Source organism: Xenopus laevis, chromosome 9_10L (genome assembly GCF_017654675.1).
Source record: "Xenopus laevis strain J_2021 chromosome 9_10L, Xenopus_laevis_v10.1, whole genome shotgun sequence".
NCBI lineage: Eukaryota > Metazoa > Chordata > Amphibia > Anura > Pipidae > Xenopus > Xenopus laevis.
The window spans coordinates 92,550,840-92,572,813 of NC_054387.1; the positions used below are offsets into that span (position 1 = coordinate 92,550,840).

General features: G+C 38.2%; 2 protein-coding genes across 4 annotated transcripts in view; one reads left to right on the forward strand and one right to left on the reverse strand.

The window, feature by feature from the left end:
- c2orf80.L (Chromosome 2 Open Reading Frame 80 L homeolog) overlaps window positions 1-5,133 on the reverse strand; it is a 33,148-nt gene extending 28,015 nt beyond the window's left edge. Inside the window, exon 1 of one of the 2 annotated variants that reach the window (XM_041576115.1) lies at window positions 4,832-5,133. The gene's annotated coding sequence lies outside the window, so the exon portion shown is untranslated. Of the gene's footprint in view, window positions 1-786; window positions 1,279-4,831 lie in introns of those variants that run through there. The other variant, XM_018236207.2, reaches the window with a different exon arrangement.
- A 20-nt stretch (window positions 5,134-5,153) lies between these two features.
- On the forward strand, window positions 5,154-21,242 carry sgo2.L (shugoshin 2 L homeolog). 2 transcript variants are annotated; one of them, XM_018233968.2, is made up of 9 exons: window positions 5,154-5,296; window positions 6,319-6,482; window positions 6,967-7,142; window positions 8,321-8,395; window positions 9,136-9,227; window positions 10,825-11,003; window positions 12,136-14,310; window positions 16,165-16,312; window positions 19,765-21,242. In XM_018233968.2, the coding sequence occupies exons 2-9, from the start codon at window positions 6,347-6,349 to the stop codon at window positions 19,871-19,873; spliced, it is 3,090 nt and encodes a 1,029-aa protein (XP_018089457.1). In that variant the 5' UTR covers window positions 5,154-5,296; window positions 6,319-6,346; the 3' UTR covers window positions 19,874-21,242.
- The last annotated feature ends 732 nt before the right edge of the window (window positions 21,243-21,974 follow it).

Below are 21,974 nucleotides of genomic sequence, written 5' to 3' on the forward strand. Positions count from 1 at the left end.
CTTTTGAAGCAAAAACACAATTTTTCACAGTGCAAAGTAAATATATTAAATGCATGCAAAACTACATATACTGCATTTTGTTGGTGTTACTGGCTCTTTAACATATAACTATGAATCTTACTCTATTCCCTTGGCATGCTCAGTGATTCTGCCAGATACAGGGCAGGCTATAATGACAGGACTGTCTTGCATTTTTGTTACGTACAGAGCACAGACAGACCCTGCTAAGAAGTGTTCTCTGTATGGGCACTTAGATCTGCGTTTTTGTGCTTTTACTGTTCTTGCACTTCTGATTGGAGTATAAGTAAATTAACCCTATTTTATAACTAAACACCCTTCTTGATACAATTAGATATGTATCATTGCCTGTCCAAATCATCTATATAGCCTGGGGGGACCTATCAGTGAGGTAATGTTCTGTCTGTTGCTCCATAATAGACTTCAGTCTCAGATTATTAATACAGGTTCCATATAATTATATTATATGAAAAAGATGACATATGTAATTAAAGCACATGAGAGATTTTACTGATCAAACCCTTGTTAGTGGCAACACATCTATTTTCAAGCTGCTGGTGTTTATTGAACAGAAACATTAGTAGACTATGTCACATAGAAAATTGCAGGTGTGGGCAAGGACTGGAAAGCTGATTTATACCCATCAAAATACACTTTAAACATCAAACACTGATCATAAACTAGAAAAAGAATAATAATAAAATATATATCGGAATTTCGTTTATAGCAGACGCAGTACTGACCAGTGATACTACCATTGCTTCTTACCTGGATAAGTTGTTCTGGTGTTTCTATTCTTGCTCCTGCTCGTGAGCTCAAGAGAAGCAAAAATAGGTTTACAGTACTGCAAGGCTGTTTTTTTCTACTGATGTTGCTATGAGACCACAAGGCTTACTGAACAATAACATTTCAGCTGTGTTACTGCTAGGATCCTAGGATCAAGTTACCTGCTGTATTCATCATTATATTAGGTTTCTGAATTCAAAAGCAACTTGACACTGCAGTGCTGTCTAAGTACAATAAAAAGCACACCTATTCTGGGGCTGTGAGAGCAGAAAATAATTCCAACCATACAACCACATTCACCTGATCTAAAAGACATAACTGATCTGATGTGACGTTAATGAGACCCTAGCAACCAGACACTATGACAGAATAGAAAATAAATGGATGTAGGTTTCAATAGGAAACAATTACAGCAAAACTCTAGCTTTTACAGCACACCAAAATCTTCCCCTTACACCCAGTCAGAGACAACATAACTAATGAGGCTCACACTACAAGCACATATTGAAGGGATTATTCAACATTAGCAAGGTTTCTGTGTAGGCAAGAACGCTGTTATTCATAGAAGAACATCGCAATAGGGGGACCCCTTTTCCTGGGTCATTAATCATAAAAGTGTGCACAGTTCTTCCCACGTATGCAGTCAGTACCCAGTATATGCAGGGCTGCCATCAGGTTGGCATAGGGGGTACATTTGTATTGAGCCCGGCCCGGCTGTACTGCACTTTTCGAATTAGCCGTACCCCCCTTGACAGAGCCAAACTGCCGAAGTTCCGAAGACCCAAAATCACAAACGAAACCTAAGCAGGGAAAAGACCGAGAGCTCCAGGAAGCTGATGCCCTGAAGCCAAGAAAGGAGCCTAAGGTAAGTTCCACTGAACACCAATGTGTTTTTTTTTTTAAATTTTACTAAACCTCTGGCCTCTAACGTATTATTTTAATACTAAATATAGGCCCCTGGCCACCAACGTATTATTTTAATACTATATATAGGCCCCTAGCCACCAATTTTTTTTTATAAAGGGGAATTAAACCAAAAAAATGAATATACCTGTAGCTAAAAATGACATCTTTTATATAATGACCTTATTGCACCAGCCTAAAGTTTCAGTTCTCAATAGCAGCAATTGAGATTTCAAACCTGTCACTGGGGGTCACAATCTTGGAAAGTGTCTGTGACACTCACATGCTCAGTGGGCTCTGAGAAGCTAAGCTTAGGGGTCGGGCAAATTATCAAGCAGAAAATTAGGTTTGCCTGTAATAAAAGATGATGCTACAGGGTATATTATTAAATTACGGTGCTAGTTGCACAGTTTTCTGAGCTGACATAGTAATTTTCTCTATTAATTACTAATCAGCCTTATATTGTGACATTTATATTCTATGGGGCACATTTACTATGGTTCGAATATCGAGGGTTAATTAACCCTCGATATTCGACCATCGAAGTTAAATCCTTCGACTTCGAATATCACAATACCACAATTCGTTCGTTCGAAGGAAAAATCGATCGAAAGATTTTCCTTCGATCAGAAATTGCTAGGAAAGCCTATGGGTAGGTAGGTTTTAGGTGGCAAAGTAGGTGGTCGAAGTTTTTTCGACTATCGAATATCGAAATATCGAATAGTCGAACAATTTTTAGTTCGAATCGTTCGATTCGAAGTTGTAGTCGAAGTAGCCAATTCGATGGTCGAAGTAGCCAAAAAAAATACTTCGAAATTCAAAGTATTTTTCATTCTAATCCTTCACTCGAGCTAAGTAAATGTGCCCCTATGTGTACTGTATATTTTAATTCGGTCCCTATGCTCAGTAACTGAAAGCAGCACAGAATCAGCAGATTTTTATAACTTGTGTGTGTGTGTGTGAGAGTTTACCGTTTTTTAGCGCTGTATGTGTGGCCTTTTTACTGTGGGGTGGACAGGATCTGGGGTGGGGCTTGGGGGCTGAGGTGGGTTGGGACCCAGAAAATGTTGTACGAGGCCCAGTGATTTCTGATGGCGGCTCTGTGTATATGTATTGTGGTATTGTTGAAGATGTGATTTTAGGACAGTCCTAGGTAACCCACAAGAGACATCATTAGTTAATCTGAAAGAAGATAATTACAACTAAAAAATAAGATATCCAGCTTTCAGTATATAATATATTTGCACATGCAATATTATCAACACCTAGCTCTCCTCCTCCATAATAGTAGTTCTATATCCCTGCCACGTCAAGGTACTGGGACATTATCTATACACATAAGACTATCTTGGGGCAAAGAATTGGCTAAGCAAATGTTTCAGCATTGGTTGTTCTGCATTTCCACTCATAAGAGTTGAACCACGCCACATACACATAAAACTGTATTATGTTAAACAATGCCCTCTTTTTTAAGTTGCAGGTGGTTCCAATGGTGGGAGTGACCTAGCTAAAATGGCTCTCAGTGAATGAATCTGTGAATATGTGACGTGTTTTCTCGAAAATATTGGGGTCGTCAATAAGCAGCTCAGTTCAGGGATTAACAGTACCTCTGTTTAGTTAAAGGGTCAATGTTGGAAGTATTATGCTTTATTTCAATTTACATGGTACAACACCGAAATTAAACATACCATCTTTTTGAAAATCATAGATGCCAGGTCCTCTGGGCTAAAGAGGACATGGGCCATCCAGCTTGTTATCAGTATGCAGTTCAAAAGCCAACATCCATGATGGCATTTTGAGTTTGCACATCTGGGATAACATTAATGCTAAACAGTAAACTGTATACTGGTTTTGGAGAATAATAAGCTAGCAGACAACATATTTTCAGGGAAGGTCTCACTTGTTTCAGCAAGACAATGCCACCATGCAATTAGACCAGATAGGTCACACAGCAAGTACAAGTCTTCTATTTTTATTTTACTGTGCTGGAAATTCTAATGACACATATATTGTGAGCTTATACCAAGAATTTCAAAGTTTTCAACGATCAATAATTGGTTGTGTCAATTTTAACTACTGAACTGCTACCCTGGGCTCTTGTTCACTCTGACTAGTTGGCTGGCAAAGATTTGTTAATGAGTTTTAGGATAAAAGAAAGGTCTTGGTGCTTGTCCCCCTAGTTTAGTATGTCAGGCCCACATTGTCTGCATCATAGTACAAGTAGAGGACATTGTTTCCAGCGCACTACCTTCTTGCTTTATGCAGAATGCCTCTATCCTTTATGAGGTGTACAGCACACCTTATGGATATTCAATTTGTAGTCGAAAGGAGAGCACTCTGTTCAGCAGAATACTGCCAAAGTGGAATTATTTCAGAATAGTTGACACTATGTCAGCTATTCTGAAATAAAGTGGAATAGACACTTGTGGAATTTATGTCAGCTAGTCTGAAATAAATTCCACTTTGGCAGTATTCTGCTGAACTGAGTGCTCTCCTTTCTGCTACAAATTGATTGTCTGCATCATGTATGTTTTTGCCATAATTACTAAACATATTATAATGACCAATTTTTACTCTAGGTTTAAGGATAAATCAGTGCTTTAGTCACAGTCGCTCAGTTACAGCATGTGTTGGATCTTCGTGCCGCAAAAGGGGGCAGGCCACGTCGCCAGAAGACGAAGAAAATGTAAGTTTCCACCGGAGGGCAAGGGCTTTTGTTAAGGGTATTACAAATTACCCGCGGCTGCATTCACGGTAAATTTGTAATACCGGCCCAGCTAGGCGGGGTGGTTGCCACCTGACCGGAATTTTACCGGCCTGGCCGGTAAAAATGATGGCTGATCCCAATATTATTAATAGGGTAAAAGATAAATATATAGGTAGGCGGGTATTTTTTTTCCGGAAAAGGTGACAACCCTAGTTAGAGACTGTAATATAAATAGGAAAGGCCTGAACACAAAGATGAGAAATAAAAAGTAGCGATTACAATACATTTGTAGCCTTACAGAGCATTTGTTTTTTTAGATGGGGTCAGCGACCCCCATTTAAAAGTTGGAAAGAGAAAAAGCAAATAATCCAAAAACTATAAAAATAAACAATGATGACCAATTGAAAAGTTGCTTACAATTGGACCTTCTATGGCAACTTAAGTGTGAACTGCCCCTTTAAGTCACGTGGATCTAGTTTGCACAAAATGATTTCTTTTTTGGTCACATCTGACCAGGAAACACAATATTGGCAACATTTGACATTGTCTGTTTCCAGTTCACTGGGACAAGCGAGAGCCCCAAGCAGAAAATATAAATGAGCTCTGAGTAAATATTAAGAGATGAGGAGTCTATTATTTTCTCTTTTTTGTTGTTCGAGCAAAGGAAAATCAGATTGTGAGCAGCCTACAGCAACTTTCTATCTGTTTCCCATTGTATAACACAGTCTCTGCACGTCACTCCCACAAGGCGGCTACGCTATGCGTCATTGCGCTTACGTGAAGTCGTCACGACTCCAGTCTCGCGTGATGAGATTTGTGGCGTCGGGAGTTTTTTGAAACACAAGCGCGAAGGAGATTGCAATTAACAGCTTTGCGGGACTTGTGAGTAGTTGACTGAGACTGTGCTTTGTGTTTGTGTCCCTCTTAATTGTATGTGGGGCTGTTGGACAGTAATGGGACCTTGTCATTGCCCGGTCCCCAAAAACAAAACAAAGTCTAAATACAAAGTGAAGAATATAAAGTACAAAAGTGGTCTTATAGCTATAACCAGGCGTTATGGCATCTTAACATGTTATAATTATAAGTATAAAATCACTAAAAATAACAATATACCATGTTGATATGGTTTCCCTTGCTTTCCCTCCTTGTCACTTTTCTTTTGAAACACATTGTGCACAGTGTCACTCTGGGCTCCTTCGCTTTAAAGGAGTAGTTATTAGACTTTTTATTTTTACCTTTTCCAACTTTCACATGGGGGGGTCACTGGCCCCATTTAAAAAAAAAAAACAAATGCTCTGTAAGGCTACACATTTATTGATATTTATACTCTTTATATTCAGGCCCTCCCCTATTCATATTCCAGTCTCTTATTCAAATCAATGCATGGTTGCTAGGGTCATTCGAACTTACTGAGTTTGCAAACTGGAAAGCTGCTGAATAAAAAGGCATGACAAAGGGCTGGAGTAAAGCACACATCAAATAATTCTACTTTTGGGTGCTTTAAAGAACAAGGAAGGGTAGAATTTCATTAAGCTGTATCATAAAGGACACTGAACAATTCATATGTAAAATGTACTTTGCACCACTAGTTCATCCTGCTTGTCACTATTGCCTGTGTCTTTGTTTTCCTATGTCTTCTTTAGTGCTGGGTGAAATATTTTTATTATATTTGCATCTATCTGCCCTGAGCAATCTACATGGGGTAGATTTTAAGATGAAAACATAATCAGACCCCATTTGGAGAAAACACACTTGTGACAATAGCCTTAATACGTACTAGGACTATCCATTACACTGGGGGGGGGTAGGTCAATTATTATGATATATGCTATTTATTGATTAAGTATTCATTCTGAAGGTATAATTTCCTTTTAATGACCTATTCTTTAATCTTTTTTTTGCAGTTTATATGCATGCTGTGTTCATTTTAACATGGCTTTACAAACAAGTGCATCACTTGCTACCCTACAGACCGTAAAGGATCGAATGCGAGAAAAGATACATGGATCCTTGAAAACTGTAAAACTGAATACTACACTTGCAGCAAAAATTAAAACCAAAACTTTAAGTAAGTTTAAATAAAGAAAACAGAAGAATTCAGATCATTCTTGCATTACACTTTTTTTGTCTTGTTCTTTTGTATTACTGTACTAATCACTAGCAACTCCTTCTATCCCCAGCACTGTATGGTGGTTAGTGTGGTATAACTTTGTAGAAATGGGTTATATGCCAAGATTTATTAGACTAGCCTTGGTGACTTATTTGCAAAAATAAGCATCTCCTTTATAAGTACCTGCCAAGAGCATTTCAGTGAAGGTTTCTTTAGAAAGGTTTAGGAAGCCTACACCATGGCTTCACCAATCCCTTTCTTATGTCATTTTGGGAGTAAGGTTTTCCTTTAAATAAACTATGGTAGTAATCATTAGGTTGATCAATCAAAGCAAACTTTTTATCCATTTTTTCAGACACCACAGTACTGAAAAAAACTGAAAAATACAGTTTTTGTTGAAATTCTGGCTACTTTAACTATGAATTACATTTTCCTTTTTCAGATAACTCCTCTATTCTAAAGATCTCATTGAAGCACAACAATAAAGTTTTGGCCTGTGCACTAACTGCTGAAAGAGAGAAAGCAAGGAGACTGGAGAATGATAAAATGTTTTTACAGAAAGAAGTGAAGATGCTACATTTCCAAAATGCTCTGCTCAGGCAAAACCTAAGCCTTTTGGTAAGTTTCTTTTATGCAAAAACTAAAGACATTTTTTTTTTTCTGCCCACTGATTCACATTGAAAACTTAGTTGCTAATATTCCCCAACAGCTGAAAGTTTGTGCCATAGCTACAGAGCAGCAAATGCTATCATACTGTGTGTTGTGGGTTACTGAACAATTGTAGGAGGTATGGTATCTTAGGGTAGAGTCCTGCGCGGGTCCATTTTTTGGGACCCGTACCCGCAACCTGCAATCCGCAACCCGCATTCTTACTCGCTTGGACCCGCTACCCGACCCTACCCGCAAGTACCTTATCCGCAACCCGGACCCACGACCCGCTGACCATCAAGAATCAGGAAGTGCTGTCATTGTAAACCGGAAGTGACGTCATCGGAAGTAGACGTGACCAGAAAAAAGGAGTGAATATCGATATTGAGAAGACCCGCGGCCCTACCCGCAGACCCGCGGGTATACCCGCACCTGGAACTTCTAAACGCAACCCGCAGGGTACCACAGGTTTTTGCGGGTAACCCGCGGGTACCCGACCCGCTGCTGGACTCTATCTTAGGGTAATCACACATGGTGGTAGAACCATGTATATGAGGCCATTCCTAATTGCTGGAAAGAATTATAACAGGATAAAATTTAGGGTCGAACCCCCGAAATCCTTCGTGAAAAATTCAGCTGAGAACCGAATGCTAATTTGCATATGCAAGTTAGGGGTGGGAAGGGGAAAAAATGTTTTACTTTCTTGTTTTGTGACAAAAAGTCACACAATTTCCTGTTTCGGTTCGGCCGGGCAGAAGGATTCGGCCGAATCTGAATCCTGCTGAAAAAGGCTGAATCCTGGATTCGGTGCATCCCTAATAAAATTACAAGGCTATTGGTATCAGTTATATTATAATGTTGATGGATTGGTCTTTATCTTCCTCTAGGCTAGGGGCTAGTTAGGAATTGTTTGTTCAAAAGTTAGACTGTAGAAGCAGCACTACATAAATATAAATATACCTGCTAACATTTAATTATTCATGTCATTGAGAAATAAGTTATTTTGAATTTTAAGTGCTTCCTTTACTCATAACTATTTTAGCCACACTTGAAACTATAATTGATGTTATATTGCTTTGCGGAAATCACAGAAAATGCCACCTAATTTTTACTAAATAATTGTAATCTTTTTTTTTTTTTTTTTATAGAACAAAATGCTAAAGGACATTGATATTTTCATGAACATCAACTTGCCTGCTGCTATTGAAATCAGCAACATAGAGGTAAACATAGAGCTGATAACATGGACAGGCAATGCAATAACACCTACTTCTTAATAATAGCATAGGACACTGCACTCAATGAGAGATAATATTTCCAAAAAAACAAAAAAAAAACTGAAAGATGTTTTACAACCCTACACGACATTTTGTGCGAGCAGTAAAGTACTTACCAAGCAGTTTTGCTAATGGGTTGTTGTCCTTATATTGTCTGCTGTGAACTATAAGGAGAGAGTTAATGGCGGCTTGTATTGAAAGGCATTATGGAACTTCACCCTAAACAACTTAGGAAAGCATTATATGGGCTAGATACATAGTTTTTAAACCTAATGAAGACAGATTTTCTGTACAGTGAGAAAGTCGGCCATGATAAGTAATGTATGGTTTATACATAAGGTATAATAATCTTTTAAGCCTTTGTGTGCCAGCCTTTTTGATCCATGCTGTTTTGTTAGGAAACCCAAATCACAGTATAGATAAAAAGGAAATGTGTAAATATAAAATCTACAGTGCCGGCACAGTTGTTCTTTTGTGTAGGTGCTATAGGTTTTCCTAGGAATGACAGGCTTCCATAGCATTATCGAACTGATAATACTTAACAGTATACCTAATTGGGTAATTAGTATTAGATCAGTATTTGTTCTGTAATAACTTGCATTATCTTGCATATTTAGCAAACATGAAAACTGTTAAATTTTCTTGAATTTCACATTCACACACATTTATGTATTTCTTTGTTGAAGAATTCAACAGATCTTTCAACTTTAGAATCGAGAAAGAGTGAACGGTTTAGCAACCATAGTGTGTTTTCTTTGGATGATGATCAGGGTTTTAGGTAAGTTAGCACTGTTTTCATAACTAGAAAAAAATTGTTGTATGTTTCATACTTGTTTATGCTGGGATAGATTCATGGAATCTATGGAGTTTCCTGTTTGTTGAAATGGTTTGGTTCCGAAAACGTGTTTGCAGACATAATCACTTACAGGACCAGACACATAAAAAATTCGTTAGTACACATCAAAACAAAAACACCAACACAAATTATACTTTATAATCACAAAGCTTTTATTAAGAAATAACTTACAGAAACTGCACTTCCTGTCCTGTACAGAAAAGGCGACCATCCATCCTGCTGGGCTCGATTTCTCCTCCTGGCTACTCTGCTGACAGCGTGTGAAGGAGCAACTATTCACTGACAGGCATCGCCTCTCCTCGGCTCTCCTCTCCTTCACTGTGCATGGCTTCCCTCCTCCTCGCTGCTCCCCCCAGCCAGATCCCCTGAACAGAATGATGAATGATCGGCCTGCTTGTCACTTCATCACAGCCGCACAGTACCTTTATTGCTGCGTATTAACGGTGCGCAGGGGGAAGAGGAGACTGGGTTAACACATTGCCAAAGGGATTACAGAGAAAGCTGCTCAGTCCATTGCCCTCACATTTTTATCCTGACCCCTTGTGCCTCTGGCTTGTGGTGAGCTGAAGTTTAGGAAATACTCTCTCTCAGGCTCTGTGCATTGCAGCAGGGACGGAAAGAGTGGTCGAAGCACAATTAGGAAAAGAAAGGGATGTGGCGCCTCAGGACTTTCCCCCTGCGCACCGTTAATACGCAGCAATAAAGGTACTGTGCGGCTGTGAAGTGACAAGCGGGCCGATCATTCATCATTCTGTTCAGGGGATCTGGCTGGGGGGAGCAGCAAGGAGGAGGGAAGCCATGCACAGTGAAGGAGAAGAGAGGCGATGCCTGTCAGTGAATAGTTGCTCCATCACACGCTGTCAGCAGAGTAGCCAGGAGGAGAAATCGAGCCCAGCAGGATGGATGGTCGCCTTTTCGCCGTTTCTGTACAGGACAGGAAGTGCAGTTTCTGTAAGTTATTTCTTAATAAAAGCTTTGTGATTTTAAAGTATAATTTGTGTTGGTGTTTATATTTTGATGTGTACTAACGAATTTTTTATGTTACTGGTCCTTTAACCAGCAGCCTGCCAAGATAGACATTCATTTCTACTGAACACCTTTCAACTTTATAACATCTGACTGCAGCACTAACCCAGGAGCAAGCATGCATCCCCATTTATTAATTGTCAGAATGTTCTTTTTAATGGTGTAGTTTAAAATGTGGTATCTTGTATTTAATGCACATGGCCACATTGAGCCACTTACCCTCCACATAGTCGCCCTTTGTCTTTATTTATTTTTTTTAAATGATGCTCCTTAGAGCCATTACAAATGGTTAGACCCCCCCATATACAATTTACACCACAGTATGGCTTACTTAAAGATGCATGGGAAAATGATGAATAGACTTTATATTAATAAGTTATATGAATATACTTTTAATAGCACCATAAGACAGGAATATGCAAACGAATATTTGAATTATTTCATCTTATTATTAAGGTACAACTCATTAATACTTTGCATATTGTTCTTGTAGGATGACAGGAATGGCTTTAAGGGTTCCTTCTAGCTCCATAGGTGACAGAAGAACCATTATACCAGCAGATCCAGTGGTTGAAGCACCAACAGAGAATTCTATTCTCCCAAACTCCAGTTCTTTGAGAGAGCGATCACTCCATAAGCCAATACCTGACAATTTAAATGTACCTTCAAAAGGTAATTGGATTACTCTGCATTTTATTTAACTTTTTCAGTTGTTCTTACATGAAGCCAAGTGGTAGCCTAACCCTCACCTTTAGGTGATATAACAATAAACTATACAGGCAGTCCTCAAGTATACATACAACTCACATTTACAGACGGTGGCTGTTACAATAACATACTATGGTTTGCTTGACTTTTATTAGCATTTAAATACTATGTTAAGGCAGACACCTAAGTGTCTAAGTTGCATTTAGTAAGTAAATGTATGTTTGAACTTACATACAAATTCAACATAATAACAAACTTACAGACCCTATCTCGTACTTAACCCAGGGACTGCCTGTATTAGATTCATACAGATCACAATTTCAGCAGATTGACCTTTTAAATAAAAATACTCGTATAAGGTGCACTATCCATATCACTTTAAAAAAAATCGTATGTGAATACTTAATTCACTGTGTTTCCTGTAAAGTAATGTTTATGACTATCCACAAATTTAAAGGGATACTGTAATTGGAACTTTTATTTCAAAACACATCAGTTAATAGTGCTGCTCCAGCAGACTTCTGCACTGAAATCCGTTTCTCAAAAGAGCACAGATTTTTTTTATATTTTAATTTTGAAATCTGACATGGGGCTAGACATATTGTCAGTTTCCCAGCTGCCCCCAGTCATGTGACTTGTGCTTGGATAAACTTCAGTCACTCTTTACTGCAAGTTGGAGTAATATCACCCCCCCCCCCAACAGCCTAACAACAGAACAATGGGAAGGTAACCAGATAGTAGCTCCCTAACACAAGATAACAGCTCCCTGGTAACTAAAAGAACAGCACTCAATGGTAAAATCCAAGTCCCACTGCGACACATTCAGTTACATTGGGTAGAAGAAACAGCCTTCCAGAAAGCAGTTCTATCCTAAAGTGCTGGGTCTTTCTGAAAGCACATAACCAGGGAAAATGACCTGAGATGGCTGCCTACATACCTATATAGGAATCAAATATATATATGCACACATTATTTGCAGTGTAAACAGTGTAATTTAGAAATAAAAACTACATCATAAAAATCATGACAGACTCCCTTTAAGTTTTTGTTTTTTTCCACTTTTATTGTATTACATTTTTATAAATTTATATTGCAGAAAGCCTTGGGACATCTAATGAAATTAAAAATGACATTCCAAACATACAAAACATGGAATTGGTTCCCTGTGAGGAATTTAGAGTATCGGATGTTCTTAATTCAGACATTTGTGGATTTGTTACAAAGAGGAAGAAACGATCAACGGCATCTCACTCAAGTACACAATCTATTAAATCTGACTTAAACCAGTATAAGTACTCAAGGCAAGAAAGCAGCAATAGGGTTCACTGTGAGCAGACCACTGATAGTAGCATTGCAACCAATGCAAATTATGAAACTCCAGCAGTTTCTGAATATGACTCCCAAACTGATGGATATGAGAGGCAAGCAATTAAACGAGCAACCATGTCCTTTGAAAGCCCTTCAAACCCAAAAATAAATTCTGGCCAAAGTGAAGGTAGCTCAGATTTTGTTATTGAGCAGCATGGTGAAGCTATTGATCCATTAGCTGCTGACCCCATCCATTCTGCAATAGTTACTGAGCATACAGCTGAAGACAAAAATGTTCGACAAGAGAAAACTCTTTATGATGCTGATATGGAGCTAACCTGCAGTGACTCTGCTACTATAATCACAGTTTCCTCAGTAAGCAAAACAGAGAAGAAATCTAAATCTTGTATTCCTATTAAACAAGATGGGTCTTCATTAAGAAAAGTAAAACATGCCAGACGTGAAAAGACACACAAAAGTAAAATAAAAGAAGTATCCTCTATTGATAACAAACCGTTTAAGGGTAAACAAAATGAAACATTTGATTTAGAGCATAATCATCAGGATTCTGAACACAAATCTAATAACATTCAGCAAGATGATGATATGCTGTCTAAGATTAGCACAAACTTCGCCCTTATTCCACAGTCTACAGTCGACTTTCGAAAAACGTATGTTTTAACACAGCCTATTAAGCAAGAGGAGGCTGAAATCAAATGTGATACTGAAATTAAAGGGAAACAGGTTCTGAAACATCCGTATGAAGAAAAGAGAGCAACTTCTACAAACTGTATTTTGGATCAGGAACCTTCAAACAATATGCAAATCTTGCATGTTGAACATACAGAAGTCCCTCTTCCCAAAGAAAATGAGCAATTCAAGGAAATAAAGTGTGAGTCAGCACATGCTTTCATTAAACCGGGTCAAGTTAAAAGCAGTGGTACAACTGCAAAGATTAGTGAGATCTCCAAAAAGAAACATACCAAGACTGGCAAAATAAAAACAAAACAGCAGGAAATATGTTTAGAGATGAAAAAAACAGAAATAAATACAAATGCTGATGAGAAGGTTAATCTCAAGAAAACTGTGGACGTTTCAAGCAGTTTCCTTAACATGGCGTGCAGCCAAGCACACATTCGACGAGAAACTTATTTTGTGAACACCTCTGAAGCCACCGGATTAACTTCTGCAGTGGAGTTTGTTCCTAAAGATGTAGCGCATTACAGAAGGGGAACATATGTGATAAACAAACCAGAGGACATGGCAAATTTTCAGACAGGGGCTTCTGTTCAACCTCTTGGTTCTCTGGAATCTCCAACTACCATGGACTTGTTTCAGAGCAATAAAAGTAATAGCTTTGATAATGTACACAAGACAAAGCCAAAAAATCCAAATCTGGAAATTGCCTTAGATGCACCAAATATTAAAGGCCATAAAAGGATGTTGGATAATGTGACCTGTAAACCTGTAATTGAGGACAATACCTTATATTCTTTAAGTTCCATTTCTCCTGCAGACAAACGGAAAACCCATATCTTACCTGCAAAGGAAGATGTTGGTCATAAGCAAGGTACACTGGTCCAGGAAAGCTTGATAGATTTGCCAGTTACTCAGCCATGTAAAAAGACTAGATTTTTTAGTGGAATTTTGAGAAATGATCAAGATTCTTTTATGCTTGACATGGTTAGTGAATCTATTCTCGATTCAGTGGTGGAAAGTAATAGTTTTTTTGAATTCCCATCTGCCAGCAACACAGAGGATGCTACGTTTACTATAGAAAAAACTTTGAACAATAACCCTGATTTGGAACTTCCAACTTTTGAGGAGTGCAACCCCAAATGGATGGCTCAACCTCCTGGGAACTTTAGTGTTTATAATGAGAAACAGCAACAAAATTGTGAAGAACAACATAGTGAGCTACAGTGTGAAGATCAAGATCAAAGTATTGAGGAACAAGAAACAGGTATGTTTGTATGTGTTAAATATGTCTGTTTAAAGTTAAAGTAAATTCTTAAAAATTAAAGCTTTTTATTCTTGCCTGAAGTAATACATTATGGTAGTGTTTCATAAATCAGTGTGGTGTTAGAAAAAGACAAGTCAGCACCACTGATACCTATCTTTGTCTATCCTGATGATGCAAGTGAACACTTAAATCAGAAAAATAGATCATGTTTTTCAGCACATTTCCTGCATCTCTTTTTTTGGCTGCAACAACAGTCCGTTATGGCAAACACATCTCTTTATCACTACTTTTTTACTTTGAAAAACTTTTAAAACCAGCAACTGCAAATGGTCCCTTTCCATTTGACTGATAATTGTAGAACGCCGGTTACTCTTCCAGTTCATGTAATGCTACTTAGAAGAGTAGACTTTGATGACTGGAATTCTTCAGGAAATACATTCTGCATGTATGCTTTTTTTTTTTTTTAAAAAAAAAAAAAGGTAAAGAGTAACTATCATGAAAATATAAAATGGGCGTCATTCTGAAATAGGAACCTTTCTAAATATAATCAATTAAAAAGTATGTACTGTTTTCTAAAATAATCAAGTTACTCTTCAATGTTTCCCCTTTCAGCATCAGTCTCTCTTCATTCTCTTTGCATGCTGGAGTTGAGTGTCTGGCAATTGGTTGTCATCAGGTTTTCAAATCCTGCATGAATACAGAGCAAAGAGAGACAGATGCTGATTGGGGGGGGGATGCTTGATTATTTGAGAAACAGTACAGCATTTTTAATTAATTATATTTTGAAAATGTCTTATTTCAGAAGGATGAAGCTTTTATTTAATTTTTGTGACCGTTCCCCTTTAAGTAGACCACACACATTTAATTGATAGAGCTTGTTCTGAACATATTTTTTATTGTACTTTGTTTATTGTATATATACTTTGTTTATTGTTTAAATCACAGAATTGCTATGTCTATTATTTATTGAGCTTAAGACAAGTTAAAACAAGCCAATGAGGAAATTTAAGTTCATATTTTGCCCAGTACATGTATAAACAGAAGTCCATTATGCAGTGGAATTATCTGAGCTCTTTAATGAAAATGTGGAGTAGCGCCGTTACCCTGTTACGTGCAGGAAAAACAAGAAATATTAATTTTAAAAAAATTGTCAAAAAGTAAGTTCAGCCCAAACACTATTTGTTGAAGAAATAGTCCTGTTTTCACCATAACTCTAAAAAGAGTAAAAGAGGCAAATAGCTGTCTCACTGGATTACAGGTTGGCCTGAGAATTACTGTTACATGCTTCGGCTACACATTTTCATTTGACAGCATAACACTGAACAATTACCTTTAAAGGTGATTGCTAATTTGTCCTATTCTCTCCTGCTTTATATTCCTAATCAGCAAAAAGTTGCTGCTGCTTCTCACTCAACCTAAGAAATTCTCTAGCGCGCATAAAGGCAAACGTGATACAGTAAAGGTGTTTTTTGGAGCTTCTTTACTGGCTGAAGTGTACAGCTGAGAATATACTGTGTGTGCACCATCAGACTAAAAGAGAATGTTTATCTTTTAGACTTTGAGCACAACTTCACTCCTTGTGTGTGTAGGACAGCATTGAATGCTTTCTATTTTTCTTGGCATTCCTGTAAGTAAATTCTAAATTACTGGGTTTGTTCAGTCAGGGTAGCTGAGCAGCTATTGTGGAAAGCAATTTTTGTTTCAAACGATTAATGGGCATCAAAACTCACGTGGGCATATCTCAACAACTGAAAGGAAACCATCAGTGCAACAGTGTTGGAATTTTATAGAAGTTTTCATAGACAACAGACTTGAAAGTCTTATCCTTGTGCTTTGTTTTGTTTTTCATTTCAGCTGTGAAGCCTTTGCAAGATCTGACAAATTCAACTCTTGGTTCCTTAAAACAATCTCCAAAGTTCTGCTCCGGAGAGGATGATGATTCAAGAGCTTCTAGCAGGAGAAAACGAAACCCAGTTAACTACAAAGAGCCAAGCCTAGGAACGTGAGTACTGTTTCATCAGCTTATAGGTCTTCTTTTTGAATATGTGTTGTATTCAGCCATACCTTTGTTTAGGATGCTGTACAGAACTGCTGAGGCTATTTTGCACCATATTAAAAAATACTACTGAGTTCATATATTTGGAAATGTTCTTTATAGTAGGGATGCACCAAGTACTGAAATGTATCCTATTTTGCATATGTAAATTAGAATCATTAATGGGATTGCTTGTCTTCAGTATGGAATAAAATTGCTCATTTATTTAGTAACATGATCTAAAATCACATCATGTTAAGAGTTCAGAGTCACTTGGTTCAGGAACTGAATCCTACAAAATCACGAACTCAATCCAGAATTTAATGCATCCCTATTTTTAATAGAAATATTTGTTATCCAAGAAAGAAAGTAACATTATCACTGGGTAAGATAACCCATACAGCACATTTCTACATAGTCTGAATGTATTTATAGTAAATGAATTCACATAGACTCTTTGGGTTGTTAGTCTTCTATATTCTGTTTTACAAAATGAGAAAATCTCCCTGCACATACTGGGAGACAGATTATTAAACTACAGAAGCCACAAGCTTGATGAGTGCATTTGTATTCCCCAGCACTATATTCCTCTCTGTCTCTCAGACTATCATTTTTTTTTCAGCTTAGTAAATAATACAGGATGTGTTTAGGAATCCAAAGAGAGCAATCATGTAACGTTCTGCATTGATATCATAAGCTCACATGTTAAGGAAAAGTTTATTTTTAATTTTGGTTTGGCGTGACCAGGAATGCCCCTTTTGTTTCACAAAATGATTGCTCCAAATATCTCTCTCAAATATCTGAAAAATGTTTGGTTGGAGGTTAAAAAATATTTAGTGACCAACTAGCTTTGTGTTTCAGTTACTGCAGTGCTGGCAAAAACTCACGTTGTGTGTGTTTTTGGCAATAGGACAGTCCCCTGTATTGGAAAGATCTTTGAAAAGGCTTCTTGTGGTCCATTGAATATTTCCCCGATATACCCACCAAAGGCAGGGGGCAATATCGGGCTACTATGATCGTTCGGCTGCCGACGGACAAGTAACTCTTCAAGAAGCTGATGTGGCCTTTGATTGCAAGGGAAAATCAAACCTGCCGATAAATATCTGGCCAATTTTTGTCCAGATATCAATTGGCAAAAGGACTGATATGTTGGTATTTTGTATACCAAGACCTCGTTTTATAAGACAAAACTAAGAGAGAAAATTCTTTAATAATAATTGAGGTATTTTATTAACCCAACAATTCAATACAGAAGTTTTGTCTGGGAAAGCTGTCGTAGTCACACCACAGTGGGGCACGTAGGTGTAACATGAGGGCTTGCCAAAGTAACACCTCTTTGACACAAGCTTTTATACATTACAGGACAAAAAGGTACACAGACATGCCATATATGGTTTTAGCCCTCCTTCTACATTGGAAGGCACAAGAGAATCTTAAAATATATTTTACAATACCTATAGCATCAGATAATGTTTTCTTGATACCAAAGGTCACAAACCTGACGAACTTTGTCTGCTAAACACAGACTGGGGATAAGCATTCGCAGTTCAAGACAACACTTCAATCTCGTTTACGAGATGTTAAATATTTGTCTTCTGTCTGCAGGCTCTTGGCCTTTGGTCAGCCTGACTCAATATTCTTATTTCGAACCACTATCTACTTTCCTCCCCCATCTGCCTTAGGTCAGCCTTTGTGTATCAGGGAACTGGGGGTCTTAAATTGATATTACTTTTATATAATTTGTCCCTGTTTACAGGCTTTTACCTGTCATAGATGGGTGTTCTCATTAATTTTATCATCAGATATTAGCAGCTTAAATCTGCCTGTGTATGCTCGCCTTAAAGGAGAATTCAACCCTGTAGAAAAAACTCTACCCCCCCAGTTTAAAGGACCAGTAACATTAAAAAAATTTTTACAAAAATTCGTTAATACACATTGAAAAAAATACACCAAGTCAAATTATACTTTAAAATCAAAAATTCTTTATTAAAAAATAACTTACAGAAACTCTGCTTCCTGTCCTCTACAGAAAAGGCGACACGGTGACCATACATGGAGTGGCGCTCAATTTCTCCTCCCTGGCTCTCTGCTGCTGGATCCTTTAGCTCCCACATTCCGTGCTTCAGTGGCGACAATTCAGAGTCTCGCTGCATGACTGCATGTAAAAAGTGTATCACGGCGTGCACACGGTTTCCTTACATCTCATAGCGGGAGCGTCAGCTGGAGGCCGGACTAGTTCCCGGAGCAGTCTTCTTCTTGCCGCTGCTTCTTGCCTGCTGTTTCCGGGATGAGCTGGGGGCATAAGGAACAGCGGGCCTTCAGCTGAAGCACGATTCAGCCGCGCTAACCTGTCAGGAAGGCAGAGTAACTCCATGAGGGCACAACTTTCCTCACTATTGTGCTTTCAGGGGCGCCTGCGTCTTCTTCTAGTCTAACTGGTTCTGGGAGCTCGAGGCTAATCTCCCCGAGACCTAGCTGCTCGAACCCCCTGTAGCCTAAGCCATAGCATGACATGGTATGTCTTGCCTACTGTTCCTTTTGCCTCCCGCTCATCCCGGACATGATGCATGTTGCCTGTCGCTCACCCGTGCCCCTGCCTGTCTCTTCATACCATGGCATAAGTAGTTCTATACACGGCCTGGAGCCAGTGAAAACGCAGCCTATATTAGTGCGAGACTCTGACTTGTCGCCACTGAAGCACGGAATGTGGGAGCTAAAGGATCCAGCAGAAGAGAGCCAGGGAGGAGAAATTGAGCGCCACTCCATGGATGGTTGCCATGTCGCCTTTTCTGTAGAGGACAGGAAGCAGAGTTTCTGTAAGTTATTTTTTAGTAAAGACTTTTTGATTTTAAAGTATAATTTGACTTGGTGTATTTTTTTCAATGTGTACTAACGAATTTTTGTAAAATTTTTGATGTTACTGGTCCTTTAACTGCCCCCCCCCCCCAGGGGAAATGCCCCATACGTTATACTTACCCTTCGTTGCAAATTCTGACATCGGACTTCGCGGCAGCCATCTTGTGTCTTCTGGCGATTCGGCGCATGCGCAGTTGTCCAATCCACCAAACTGCTCCAACTGTGCATGCACCGACATACCAATCTCCCAGTCAGCTTACTGAGGACCCGGAAGTTGGATGCCGTGAAGTCTGATGCCAGAATCTTCAATGAGGGGTAAGTATAAATTATGGGGCCTTTCCCCGGGGGGCAGTTAGGCTGGAGGGAGGGGGTCTATGTGGGGTGGGGGTATGGGTTTTTTTTCTACAGGGTTGAATTCTCCTTTAAGGTGCAATAGCTCATGGTGCTGGTAAAAACTCTTGATTCATTTTTTGAAGAATTTCATGTGATATAGCTATTACAGATGCAACTTTATATTACAGATGTGCCAGATCCATTTGTTTTCCTTTACTATTTAATTACAGCAAACTGAGGCGTGGGGACACCAACACTAGTACAGAATTCTTGCATTCACCTGTTCATAAGGAAAAGAAGAGACCACGGAAGATAAAAGTGAAGTCGGAGAAATGTTGAACAGAAATCCTCTAAAACCAGTGGCGTGCATACGTATTATATGCGAAAGTATTATTTATGTATTGTAATATAGTAAAATGATGCTTGAATATACATTATATATACATATATACATCCTGCTTTTTACCCTGTGACCTACTTTTTGTTTTTTATCCTGTTTAGTTTAGCTAAGGGTTATAGTGCACACATTAGCAGCAGCTGAACATAGACTCACCCAGATTTCCTTCACAAATTGTCCTAGAGGCACTGTACAGGATTCTGTGTGCTCAAAACCATGCAGGACTCCTCAGTTGCACAAATCCAGAACTAAAAATTGAAATGGCACACCCCCATAAAGTTAAACCATTAAAAATAGGTGGCACCTAACGCCTAGGATTAAGGGGTGTTCCCGAAACGCGTTAGGTGTCCATTACACTAGCCACCTGTTTTTTAATGGTGTAATAAACAGCAGTTTTACTTTGAGGCGGTATGCCTTTTAAAGTTTTTAGTTCCTTATTGTACACACAGCATTTTAGCCATGGTCAAGAAGACAACTGTTATGTTGAATTCCCATAGGAAGTGGAATAAGTATATTTAAAGGAACACTAACATCAAAAAATTAAAGTAATAAAAATATAATGCAGTGTTGCCCTGCGCTGGTAAAACTGCTGTTTTCTTCATTAACACTACTATTGTTTATATAAATAATCTACTGTGTAACCATGGGGGCAGCTATTCAAAGGAGAAAAGGCTCAAGTTACACATCAGATAAGCTCTGTAGAACAGAATGGTGTTATCTGTTATCCACTATTTAACCACCGTTGCCACACAGGAGCTTGTTTATATGAACTATAGTAGTGTTTCTGAAGCAAGCTGGTCCGTTTTACCAGTGCAGGGCAACAGTACATGATATTTTTATTACTTTAAAACACTTTCATTTTTTGGTTACTGTTCCTTTAAATAGGCAACAGGAATAAAGGAGCATTTGCATGTTTTTGAGGGCTGAGAGTAATACTTTACCATTGCTGGGAAGTGATTTTAGCAACTGGCAATGCTACCCTGTGGAAATTACTCAGATTTACTCCAAAAATAATAAAATGCTGTTTGGGTAGCTCAAACTGCCGAAGAGACACAGGCAATGCTGTATTTCAGACTGTTCAAGATTTGGATGTCCATTTTTTTTTTTAAATGGGATTTGTGACATGTACAAAATGCTGTGACATGTACCTAAGTACTGTGCTATTGCTTTCAGTTGTAGCATAACTTCTGTTAGTCACATCTGCATCAAGCATTCATTTAATGCCAATACTCAATCCTTAATATATTTAACACTTGTATATATTTTTTCCTGTATTTCAGTTTTTTAAATAAAGTTTTTCATAAAATATTACATTCAAGTTTTTTTTTAATAATTAAAAGAGCAATTCACTACAAATTGATTTTTAGTATGTGTTAAGTAATTCTAATCATTAAATTAATGTTTTACTACTTGTGTTACGTTCCTGTCTACTACATTCTTTGGCAGTTAAGTTTTTCTCTGTGCCAGAGGCTTTTGCAGAGGACCTGGAGCAATGCAGCCAAGTGGACTGTCATGTCGGTCTTGTGATGTGTTCAATACAGGACTGGCCCCGAGCAGCAGACATGTGACAAGCACTTGTCTACTGTTTGGGCAGCTCTGTACAGCCCCGTATACTGCCCCTCATCAGGACCCTCATCATACCATCAGCCCTCTTGCTGAAGAAAGTAGGTGATCTTTGTTTTTATTTACACACACCACACATTTTACTAAAGTTTGCTTTTTTTCCTATTACACACTACTTCATACAACTTTTAAAAGTGTACAAACATGCATACACTTTTTTTTAAATGAATTTTACCATTTTCTCTTTTGTTGTTCACCTAAAACCTGTTTGTTTTGCAGTATGATTATAGTAGAAAGCTGAATAATAAAAAGTAGCAATAACAAATTTGTAGCCTTACAGAGCATTTATTTTTTGTAGAGGGGGGTCAGTGATCCATTTGAAAGCTGGAATGATTCAGAAAATAAAAATTCTATAACATATATAAAAGTTATCCTAAAGGTCAACCACTCCTTTAAAATTGTCATTAAAGGAGAATTCAA

Bases quoted from the DNA above. Each gene is read 5' to 3' on its own strand.
- sgo2.L (XM_018233968.2), top strand. From the start codon at position 6,347: ATGGCTTTACAAACAAGTGCATCACTTGCTACCCTACAGACCGTAAAG. The intron at 11,004-12,135 runs GTAATTGGATTA...TTTATATTGCAG, and splicing joins TTTAAATGTACCTTCAAAAG to AAAGCCTTGGGACATCTAAT. The intron at 14,311-16,164 runs GTATGTTTGTAT...TTTTCATTTCAG, and splicing joins TATTGAGGAACAAGAAACAG to CTGTGAAGCCTTTGCAAGAT.